This window comes from Suncus etruscus, chromosome 10, assembly GCF_024139225.1.
Source record: "Suncus etruscus isolate mSunEtr1 chromosome 10, mSunEtr1.pri.cur, whole genome shotgun sequence".
In the NCBI taxonomy this organism is placed as follows: domain Eukaryota; kingdom Metazoa; phylum Chordata; class Mammalia; order Eulipotyphla; family Soricidae; genus Suncus; species Suncus etruscus.
In genome coordinates, this window is record NC_064857.1 from 66,288,361 (window position 1) to 66,300,286 (window position 11,926).

The 11,926-nt window shown below is 36.2% G+C and overlaps 1 protein-coding gene across 1 annotated transcript; it reads right to left on the minus strand.

Annotated features, from left to right (window-relative positions):
- Window positions 1-320: 320 nt before the first annotated feature.
- Window positions 321-11,136, minus strand: SERPINB2 (serpin family B member 2). Its single transcript, XM_049782079.1, has 7 exons — window positions 10,969-11,136; window positions 7,938-8,057; window positions 6,007-6,135; window positions 5,406-5,523; window positions 1,805-1,947; window positions 1,027-1,191; window positions 321-725 (listed from the first exon to the last, which is right to left on the minus strand). The coding sequence occupies exons 1-7, from the start codon at window positions 11,134-11,136 to the stop codon at window positions 321-323; spliced, it is 1,248 nt and encodes a 415-aa protein (XP_049638036.1).
- Between the last annotated feature and the right edge of the window lie 790 nt (window positions 11,137-11,926).

Here is an 11,926-nt window from a genome sequence, read left to right on the forward strand (position 1 = left end):
GTAACTTTCCTAGTTACATTAAATAGACAGTGAATAACAGTGAAAACACTCTATTAAATAGTAAATATCATAAAAATGCAATAAAACAAACTAGTAATAAGGAATAGATATATTAACCATAGTGTCGTTTTGGGAGACCATATGATTAATATGGTCATAATCTGACCATAACAATTACTTATATGTAGCTTTATTTATTAGTAAGTGTGAAGTAGAAGTTGTTCAAAAAAAAAAAAAGGAAATGTAAGAAAACATTTACAGGTATGTGGCATATGATACCTGAGGCTTACAAAGTCTCTGCAGAAGCAGACCTTTCCACTCTACGGAGAGGTAAACTGTCCCATAAAGAGAATGATATTGGTCATGGTGTCTACAATAAAGAATAGGAAAGGATGGTCGGCCACAAATTGTGGTCCTCCATGCCCAGTTCTTCCTGTCATAACTCCACCAGTGCTGGCAGCTGCTACAGTGCCTTCCTCGTTGACGTCTATGGAGGCTTTGTGGAACACTTCAGACAGAAACAGGTCAGTCCCTTCTGACATCCTGAAGAAATTGGCCTGGCCTTTAATAAAGGCGTTCTCCATGCCCATCTTCCTCAGGATGGGTCGCAGTTCATAACTCTCTTCTAGATGGAACTGAGGGATATACACCTCAACATTATCTTCAGACATTGTGTCTTTGCTTGTCCACTTCCTGAGTTTCTCGAATGTTATTTCACTTTCCAACTACAAAGCCAAAAATAAAAGAGAAGCATGCTGAGTGTGAAGAAAAGAAAGATCATAGCATTGAACTCTACTGTTAGAATTCAGGGACTGAACTATGGATACTATGGTAACACAATCGATTAGCAGCAGGTTTGCAAGAAGGCAGCAGGTAGGAGAGATGTGAAGGATTTTGAATGAGTTTATTATCAAGCAATTCATCTTATTTTGAAAGAAATTTCAGATCATTTCCTAAGTTATATACACATTCAACGATATGTGTATTGAAGACTTTAAGCAACTTAAAGGAATCAGAAAGCCTTACCAATTCCAGGCCAGTAGATGACATTCCAATTTCATCTGGAAGCAATAAATACATGCTGACATTTCCGGCATAAGGGAGTTCTAGAATCTGAGTCTTTAGGTCTTCTATGTATCCAATGTTCAGCTTTTCATTCAAGTACATCATCTTCACAGGTTTTTTCTGAGTCTAGGATGATAAAAAGTCAACTATAAAAGCTGATACCAAGATGTAAAGAGATTTACAATTAGAAATATAAGAGCACAGATTATGTTATAGTGCTGATTTCTTTAAAATCAACCATATAAGACACAATAAGAAAGCACAAAAGACTGAAAGACATTCTTTTACACTGCGTTCAATTACCACTACCACCTGGTCCCCCTAATAGCACTGAGAATTACCCCCAAGCACAGAGACAAGAATAGTCCCCAACTACTTAGAGTACAGTGCACATATGTGGGGTGTACATCTCACTCCCCAACTCCCCTTTCTTTTTCTATCTCTCAACTTGTCTCATTCTTGAGCAGGGGTCCATACAAGGCCCATAGTTCCTTTGAAATACTGGTAACTATGCTGATTTAACTTTACTTGATCTTTATTTTAAATATTGTATTTGTTCTCCTTTTGGTATTCTACTTCAAAATAAGATATGTACAGTGTGCATAGGATTTTGTTTATAGTTTTTAACTATAGTCCAGCCCTCCAGCAGTCTGAGAGACAGTAAACTGGCCCCCTGTTTAAAGACTTTGAAGACCCCTGCTCTAAACACTGTAAGAACTGTTATCTGACTGGTTCATACCGAGGTCACACGGAAAGGATAAAGCCCATTGAGTTTCTTCTGAAATGGAGTTCGCCACTTTCCCTTGAAGTAGACAGTATTCACCAGGACCATCTTTGTATCTTGGTCAACAGAACCTTCAGGTAACAAGTTGGGGATTTTTCCTACAGAAAATATAATATATGTTTAGAGTTTATGACCAAGATTTCTGAGCTTCTTATTGTTCTTGTTTGTTTTATTTTCAAGTGATTTTAGTCATCATCGAATTCAATCTCTACATTTATCAAAGTCTGCAGAGATGTTGAGCTTGCAACATAACGTTTTCTCTTGATATACTTAAGGTATCAGAAAAACAGACTAAATATTTCAAGATTTGTAAAATGAAGGAGTAAATGTGTTTAAAATTGGAGAATTGCCATTATTCTTAAACAGGATATTTTCAGGTTTTGGATACATTTTTATCAAAAGCTGATAGTTATATGAAGTTATTTAATTGAAAAGAAAATGATAGCTGGCCTTTAAAGAAGCTTATAGTGCTTATCTACAGTATGCCACTTAAATCACCTGATAGCATCAGACAACCTATATACTCATTAAAAATTTATTTCTGGAAGTTGTATTAACTCTTCTAGAAGTAGCACAGATACAAGAGGTGAAGAAATAAAAATTGTCTTAGAGGAAGTTAAAAATAGTGAGGAAACATTCAAAACCAATTATAGAACAATTTTAGGATAGAAGTAAATAATACAAAGTACTATGACCAGCAAGAAATTAAATAACTAAGCTGGAGAACATTCTCATAAATGATAGTGTACTCACGGAATAGATTTTTAAGTCAGTTTAAGAAACTGACCAGTTACAGAAAAACCCCTCTCTGTTTTAACCACTAAATTCATTATTTTATTTAATGTTCTAGTATGTGAGAGATACTAGTGCCATTTGATAGAAAAGAATGCAATGGTAAGATGGTTGGCAATCTGTCCAAAATCACAATGGCCTAAATGGGAGTTGTCGCAAAACCTTTGGCCCCAGAGTATAGCAAGAAGGAAAGAAACTAAGTGGAGGAGGAGAAACAAAATATAAAGGGATCAAGCTGTCTCATGTCCATTAATGGAGATAAAAAAAAATATGGACAGACTAAATATCCAAGCCAACGTTAACAACAATGGAATCAAAAGACCCAAACTTTTATAATCTAAACTGTAAATGAGTCCGTTATATAGGCAGGCTGTTGGGGCAAAGAGAGGTGGTTGGGATACCCTCTGGGAACTTGGTAGAGGGAAAATGACATTGGTGGTGGAATTGGCCCTGATTCATTTTATGTCTGAAACCCAACTATGAAGGATCTTGTAAATCACAATGGTTTCAATGCAATAAAATTAAAAAAAAATAAAATAAAATATGGTTTAAAAAAAAGAAATGACTACTTGGCCTTCTGGCCATATGTACAAGTGATTTGCAACCACTCAACAGAAAATTTAAGAAGAGAAACTATTCATAATGTTCTCAATAAGGAAAGTTTTCCTCTTTCCCTCTATTTGGGGGACTCTTTTTTTTTCACTTTTGCTTCTTTTTACCTTCATGTACATTGCTTTCTCTGTGTCAATGGTTGGTCCATATTTTAGAGTAATTTGTAAATTGATAATAGTGGTGAAGATCTAAAACAACTTTATAGAACCAAAGCCATTTAATTCTATAAAATTTTCTTAGTTCAATGTAAATTTTCTACATTATGGGAAATAAGAAACTCAAATATCAAACAAATACTTGAAATAATTCTGTAAATATCAAAATCAAATGAAAATCTACCTATTTTTTGTTAAGTGATCTAACTTTTAACATATTTATTTACTCATTCTAAATTTAGGAAAAGGAACTGAAAAAGAGGGAATCTGGCAAAACCACTAGCTGCTAGTAATATTTTGGATTAGTCAGAAAAGTTTCTTTTGGACTTCAAGTCTACAGACAGTCACAAAGTAATACTTTTAAATAAAATAATGTTCCAATCCCAATAACTCCTAAATCTGTAAGATAGATCATGAAATACATGTTCATGATCATTTTTGTTTTTTTTTTCCTTATGGTGATATTGTCATTCATCAAGTTGTTATTCATCAAGTCTTTCTTTAAGACCTCTAGTGGTACCTGCAAAGTTAGAAGAATGGTTTTCTGCATTCCCAAAGAGTATGCTAAATCATGTGAGAACATGGGGAAAGTGTATCATGTTGGGCATCCTCTCAAATAATTATGGACTTGAGGATATTACAAAGCAACCAATTGAAGTCAATTCAATGATAGTTCAAAGTCAAATATGATAATCAAGTCATGAAGTTAAAGCACTGTAAAAGTCATGAAGTTGCAATGATCATGGCATGGCTGGGAGAAAGGATCCTCCAGGAAAGAGTGAGAATTTGGATGCCCCTTAAGCCCTGAACTCCCTCTCTGGGACTTTCATAAAATACTTGTTTGATTATTAAAAACTCAGAAGTCAAGATAGAGACTTTTATCTCTGAGGGAAGTAGAAAGTCACTAGAGTCTGTTCTTGGTGTGTCTATGACTCCCTCATAAGTATCATTTTGCATCTGTAGCATTATATTCTCCTATTATTATTCAATAGACCGACTAAACTAAATTCCTCTCTTTCATGCTCAAAACTCCTTTCATCTGAATCCTGGCCCATCTATGTATGTGCTTCATTGAGGATTCAGTTCTAAATCCAGGACCACAGGATCACAATCTCCTCAGTACTACCACCAAAGCATCCCAGGAAGTTTCCTGTCCTAGAATCCAAGAGGCAGAGCCTTTCTGATGTTTTCCCCTGCATGGTCCCTCTGTACCATGATAAAGCACTTGCCGCAACTTTATAGAAATTTTTTTTTGCTTTTGGGTAACACCTGGCTGCGCTCAGGAGATACTCCTAGTTCTGCACCAGAAATCACTCCTGGCATGCTCAGGGGACCATATGGTATTTCGGGATTCAAACCATCATCCGTCCTATATTGGTTGTGTACAAAGCAAATGCCCTACCCCTGTGCTATCTCTCTGGCCCCAATTTATAGCGATTTTCTATCTGAGTTCTCACCCAAGACTCTTAGGCCTGGGATCTTTTCCCCCCTCCTCTCCATATGTAGTGTATGATGAATAAATATTTTTACTGGATGACTGTCTTCAGTAGCAATGAGTGAATGATTTAAGTTTGATTATTTGTAAAAAGTACAAAGAGAGACTGGAGTCAGGAAAATTATTAAAGAACATGAATTATAAGGGTAAACATGGTCTGGAAAATCATGAAAAGGTAAGCCAGAGACTCAATAAACTTGACAATGGAAACTGGTGAAAGAGGAAAGGGGTTAAAATGTGTTTTTGCCTTGAGGTCACTGGTCTCAGCACTTAGGTACTATCCAAAGTTATATTAGCTAAATGCTAAATACATGATGTGCATAAGTACATTTCAATTAATTTTTTTCTTGTTAAAATCCTCTGTCATCTAAACAAGTAATATTATATGAATAAAATAGCTTGTTTGAATAACTAATAAGGAATAAAGGCTAAGTTCAAGGTGGTTTTGAAATACAAATAAGAATTCTCTAAATGTAAAATAAAAATAGTTCCTTAGTTATACCTTTGGTTTGAGTCTTGACCCAGGCATTAATTGTTTTTCTGGCTTCTTCTGAACATTTGAGGAAGTTTACTGCCTGAGGTTCTGTAGAATAATATTTCTTGGAGAGCTCTATATATTCCTTGAAAGTAAAAAAAGCCAAAGATTACATAAAATGTACAGTGAACAACTCTTGATATGATTATTAATTATGGGATTCCTGTTAAAGTTGAAAGACCTTGAGGAATGCTGTTTGGCTGTGAGGAGTGCAGGAAGTAGAAAAGATAAGGATGTAGATGGTTAGAACCTGAGGCCATCATTCATTTGTCACTGCCCTTTAGCATCTTTTTTTTTGACTGGTGCTAAGGAGAGAGATGTTGAGCTGGAGGAACTCCCAGTGACTCTGAAATTCAGTTTTGTTCTAATGTACTGTACTTCAAGTGAAACTTTCGCAGCAAGGAAATCTGTACAGAATTCTGACACTAGGGATGGTCCTAGAGAAGAGCTTTGGGGCTAAAGAGACAGATAGTACTGCAGATATGGTGGTTGTCTGAGGAGCAGCTTAGAAATTGCAATCATTTCAAGACTGTCACCTGCTAAAACAGTAAGTGAAAATGTCACTTACTTTCCTGAATCTCTCAGTCTGCTCTCCAAACAGCTGGTTGGTGCTCTCCAGTTGGTATTCTCCAGTGGATGGATTGATGGCTGAGCTGAGAGAACGAAAGGCTGAATGGATTTCATCTGCAACTTGAGCCTTAAAGACAGAAGAAAGTAATGTTTTTAGGTAACTAATAAATTTAGGACTAATAAACAATGTTTTAAGCAATGTTTAAAACAACAAATCTTTCTTATTAATATATACTTTTTCCTGGGTGCATAGTAGAATCTCAATAGATCCTTTTAATATAGATCCTTCTAAAATTATAACTCTAACTCTTGACAAGTTTAAATTTGCTATGCTAATGGGTTGAATAAATATCAAAAATAATTAGCAACCTAGAAGAAAGAATAGCTTTTTTTATAGACAGCTAAGAAGATTTCTTAATTTTCTTTAAAAAAATAAAACATGGCTTGGGATAATTTCCTAAAAGTTCATGTAACTTCCAAATTCGCTTACTTTCTAATTACATAGTAGAGTATGTGATAGAAATATCATGGTTTTAGAAGACCATCAAAGGGAATCTGAATTTGTAAATGCAAAAGACAGTGCTCAGTCAGTCCTCATATTCCTAGCTGAATTTTCCATCTTGAAGAACCTGGTACACCTGACCTAGCTCATAATTTTCTAGGTAACAGGGTCATGAAGCAAAAGGCTTCACCTCACCCTCACTGCCTAAAAAATTACAAAATACATTTATCTATAATTTAGAAGGTGATTATAAAAGTTGCTTGCCCCCCAAAATTAACATCTATACCTAAATTTTATCATTTAGTTAATAGTTTATGTTTAAAGAAATAGAAACTTGAGAAACATATTGCAATAAGTTTGATAGATAGACAGAGGATAGATTGGTGATAGATAGATGATAGATAGATAAATAGATGTTTGATAGTGAGTGGGAAGATATAATTAATTGATGAGTGAGTAGATGTATGGTAGATGGATAAATAGATGAGAGATAGAAATATAATGGGTGGAGGGATACATGGATGGTGGTGAATGAATTGCTATATAGAGAGTGGAAGAAACAAGGAAAGAAAGAAAGAAAGAAAGAAAGAAAGAAAGAAAGAAAGAAAGAAAGAAAGAAAGAAAGAAAGAAAGAAAGAGAAAGAAAGAAAGAAAGAAAGAAAGAAAGAAAGAAAGAAAAAGAAAGAGAGAGAAAGAGAAAGAAAGAAATAGAAAGAAAGAAAGAAAAGAAAGAAAGAAAGAAGAAAGAAAGAAAGAAAGAAAGAAGAAAGAAAGAAGAGAGAGAGAGAAAGAGAAAGAAAGAAAGAAAGAAAGAAAGAAAGAAAGAAAGAAAGAAAGAAAGAAAGAAAGAAAGAAAGAAAGAAAGAAAGAAAGAAAGAAAGAAAGAAAGAAAGAAAGAAAGAAAGAAAGAAAGAAAGAAGAAAGAGAAAGAAAGAGAGGGAGAAAGAGAGAGGGAGGGAGGAGGAAAGGAAGGCAGAGGCAGGAAGGAAGGAGGAAGGGAGGAAGGAAGGGAGGGAAGGAAGGGAGGGAGGGAGGGAGGGAGAAAAGAGAAAAAATAATCTCTGATGTTTTGTTGGCCTCTCCTAAGTTTCTGTGGCAATGATCCTCATCTTTCCCACTTGCCAAGCACCTTTTCCTCTTAGTTATTATTTATTGTGGAAATCTACACCTAGACATGTATTCTAGGAGTGTCTAACATCGTTTCAAACTAAGCAGAGCAGTGTGACCAAATTTGGAAACAGTCTCAGCCTCAAAAGCCCTAAGCGTGATTCCTGCCCAAACTCCTCCCTTACTTATTAACTGACTAGTTCTTAATCTGTGGGTGGGGGAAGCAAAACAAGGTTCTTCCTGAGTTTAATTTATGGCTTTAAATTCAGAAGATTTCAGAAATAATATACAAAGGGAAGAAGAAGAAATGAATTCAATACCTGCACAATGGCATCAGGATAATCGTTCTTCTTGATCTGCTGCGTGAAATTACAACTAGTGATGCTCTGAGGATGCTCCTTGGCAATTTTTCGGACTCCAAAGTTGTTGAACTGCAGCACCTACAATTAGTGTTATAGAGAGTTATATTCCCCCCAAAAAAATTATCACTGAATTTCTGAACCAGAGAAACAGCTTACGCTAGTGTCTTAGAGTGGTGGTGTTCTGCTTCCAAACCTAATTGCTGAAAAACAGTCCATATAAAGCACACTAATAGAACTAACAGGCACACAAACATTGTTTACAAAGAACTATGTTGTCTAGGACTTTGTAACTTTCCTTTCTTTCTTTCTTTCTTTCTTTCTTTCTTTCTTTCTTTCTTTCTTTCTTTCTTTCTTTCTTTCTTTCTTTCTTTCTCTTTCTTTCTTTCTTTCTTTCTTTCTTCCTTCCTTCCTTCCTTCCTTCCTTTCCTTCCTTCCTTCCTTCCTTCCTTCCTGGATCCTTCCTTCCTTCCTTTCTTTCCCTTCCTTCCTTCCTTCCTTCCTTCCTTCCTTCCTTCCTTCCTTCCTTCCCTTCCTTCCTTCCTTCCTTCCTTCCTTCCTTTCTTTCTTTCTTTCTTTCTTTCTTTCTTTCTTTCTTTCTTTCTTTCTTTCTTTCCACTTTAGCAATATCACCTTTCCCAATAACATTGGTTTCCAGTGGCATGGCCTCTTCTTGCCCTAAATTCTCTGCTGTGAAGTAAAGACAGTTACCAAGACACTTATCTCTCATGTTGTCTCTTAAGTAGGTTAACTCATACAAAGTTCTTAGAAAGGATCCTGGACCTAACATTAAAACATATTAGTGATTATAACAAAAACTTCTGCTTGGTGTTTTACCTATTACTGATAATCCCCCACCTTTGCATTCCAGAATATACATTTTCGTTCTCAGGTAATGAGATTCTAAGTCTCAGAGAAAATAAGCACATGCTAAGTGGCAAAGACATGATTCAAACCACATGAATCTGTCCCCAAAATCCATGTTGATTATCCAAGTCTAAGAGAATCTCCTCTTCAAGTAGGAAATCACCCCTATTTTTTATTATACGTTTAATATCTTCACATGCAGAGTAGTTATGAGAAAGTTAAATCAATCCTGACAAAGCTGTAAGAGCTTAAAGCACTTCCCAGATAAAGTATGTATTACCAGATTCAATAAGCTACTTCTCCCTTAACATCAAAAATCAAGAATTTTGCTTCAGAAGAGCACTGCAATAGCATTTGTCTTCAAATATTTATCTTCAAATATTTGTCTTCAAATATTGCTTCTGATCCTTTGGCATCTAAAATATTAAGTCTCCAACATTATCTAACATTGTCAATATAATTGAGAGTCTTAGTTTTTTAAGAAAAGAAAACAAATAAGGAAGTCATTGTGAAATGTGGCGCTATCGGTGTTGAGCAACTGCGTAAGTTTGGTGCTTCAACTGCCATGAATAATTAGTGATACATCTAAGTCTTCTCCTGCAACAGGAAAAGTTGGCCAATGCTCTATCAGCAAACAATTTCAGACAAGACCTATCTTAAGTGGGTCAGCATGTATTGGCAGAGAATAGCCATGCACACACTCAAGGGAAGGTCTTATGGAAACCCTGAGAGTAGCCAGTAGAATTTTGGTATATCCAAAAGCAGAGCATTTGATGTGCTTGAGAGAATCTAAAGGCTGGACTCGAAGCATTCTTGTTCAGTGTTCTTCAGTGTTCGTTATATGTGGACATGAAGGAATTTACATTTGATGATGACCTCTTCCTGACCTACAAAATCATATATTCATGCCATTTTTAATGTGCTAGATTCCTCCCAAAGCAGCATTGCAGTGCATGATTAAAGTAGTTCTATATATTTTTAGGGTAACAGACTCAACTAAAGTGGTCTCACTTAAGTTTGGTCTCACCAAACTCAAGTCCTTCTAAAAAAGAAAAAAAAGGAAGCCAGTGTCCTTGGCTTAGAAATACCCTGCCATGCTGCCTCATGGATCATCTGTCTACCTTAATTTTGCAGACCAGCCATCAAGTCAGGCCCTGTTTGTTTGTTTTGACAGGAGCTCCTGGATGTGATAACATGACTAAGACCTTCTGAACAATCACTGTTTTCTATGCATCTCCAAGGATACACTGACTATAGCCTGGATTCATATTTTTCTCCTCATGATCTCTTTAAACTATCTGGTAGAATTATTCACATGTAGCTAACAGTAATAGAAAGATAGGAAGCCTGAATTAGTAGTTGGAAGACTCTAAAAGACTTGGGGGAAATCATAACTTATCTAGCCAATACCCCCAACTGTTCAAGAATAGTTGTCATCGCATGGATTACTTTATTTTACCACATATTCCCACATTTTTCTATAAAACTAAGAAGAAAGAATAAAAGAAAGACTCAGGGCCAGGGGCCAAGTGGTCTCAGATGCATTGGTGGGGAAATAAATAAGGACAGAACTAAATATTCAAGCCAAAGTCAACAACAATAGAATCAAGAGACCTAAACTTTAACAATCTAAACTTATAGATGCCTGTTACACTAGCAGGTAAGGGGACAAAAGGTGGTGGTACAGGATGCTCTCTGGGTCCATTGGTAGTGGGAATGGTCCTAACACACTGTAATCTGAAATTCAATTATGAAGAAATCTGTAGATCACAATTTTTTCAACAAAATAAAAAGATTTAAATAAAAAATTAGTCATCAAACCAAAAAGAGAGTATGTCTGCAAAATGCATCACAAAAAGAAGTACCACACACTACTTTAAAATATAAGATGTTGTGGCAATTGACTATTTCTGGCCACATAAGATAGGAAACATCAACTTGCTCTCCACTGCCTCCAGTTGAGAGTGATAGTTTTGGAGATTTGAAAGTAAGAACTTGGGATTGTAATGATCTGAGACCATTGCTGGCCTTGTGATAGTCAAGATATCTCAAAGAAATTAAGAGCAAGCAAGGCCAGGAATCAGGAACTGTTGAGTTACACTGCAAAGTTAAAAGAGAAACTCACCTTGGCCATCTGGTCTGCAGTGTCCCCTCTAGCTCCCAGATAGATCATGGCCAACGTGGATGAGATGCTCCATGGAGAGAAGAAGACATTCTGGCTAGCATTTGTATTTGCCATATGCTTGAAGAAATTGAGAGCAAAGATGGTGTTGGCCACATAAAGGTCTTCCATGTTGATCTGAAAGAAAAAGAAGGAAGAAAACAACCTAAATATGACGACCTTTGGGATGGGATCAAGCAGAATAGTAAAAGCTTTATCTCACACAACATGCTTCTCTCTGTGTGTTCTTTTTTTGGGAATGAAAAGAGGTGTAACAGGAACTGTGTCATATTCAGGCTATCTATGCTGTCAAAAGGGCTTGGTACAAAAATCTGCTCTTGGCACCTCAAGTTCTTAACAGTTTCAGACATGCCTTGGCATAATAAATGCCCTGCCTTTCTTCATGTACTGGATCCTGAAACTATGTAGCCAATCCTGAGATACAGTGATATTTTTGAAAGAAAACAGACTTAATGTAGAATTATAAGGATGGGGAAGAAGAGAAAGAGAGAGAAAGAGAGTGGTGTTCTCAAGAAAGAACACAAACTTCTTTAAAGGCAAAGACAGCTCCAGTCCAGGTCTCAGCATGAAAGTAGGAAAGTCCATATCTCAAGAGGGGAGATGTAGGAATTCTGTACACAGACAACACATCTGCTTAGCAGTGACACATGAACTCAGTTGGCACATGTGCCTAGTGGTGAATTTCATGAGTGCCTTACAGCACTCCAGAAAAAAAAATGACAGCAATGACAATGAATAACCAGTCTTCATTGAAGGCATGCATTGAAGGCATGCAGGAGCTGTACTAAACAGTTAATCCTCACAAAAATCTTTAAAAGAAGGGTGAGGCTATTCCTGTTTTGCAGGAAAGGGATTGTCTCTCATAAGTTAAGGGAAAAAAATCACCATTGTCACCCACTAT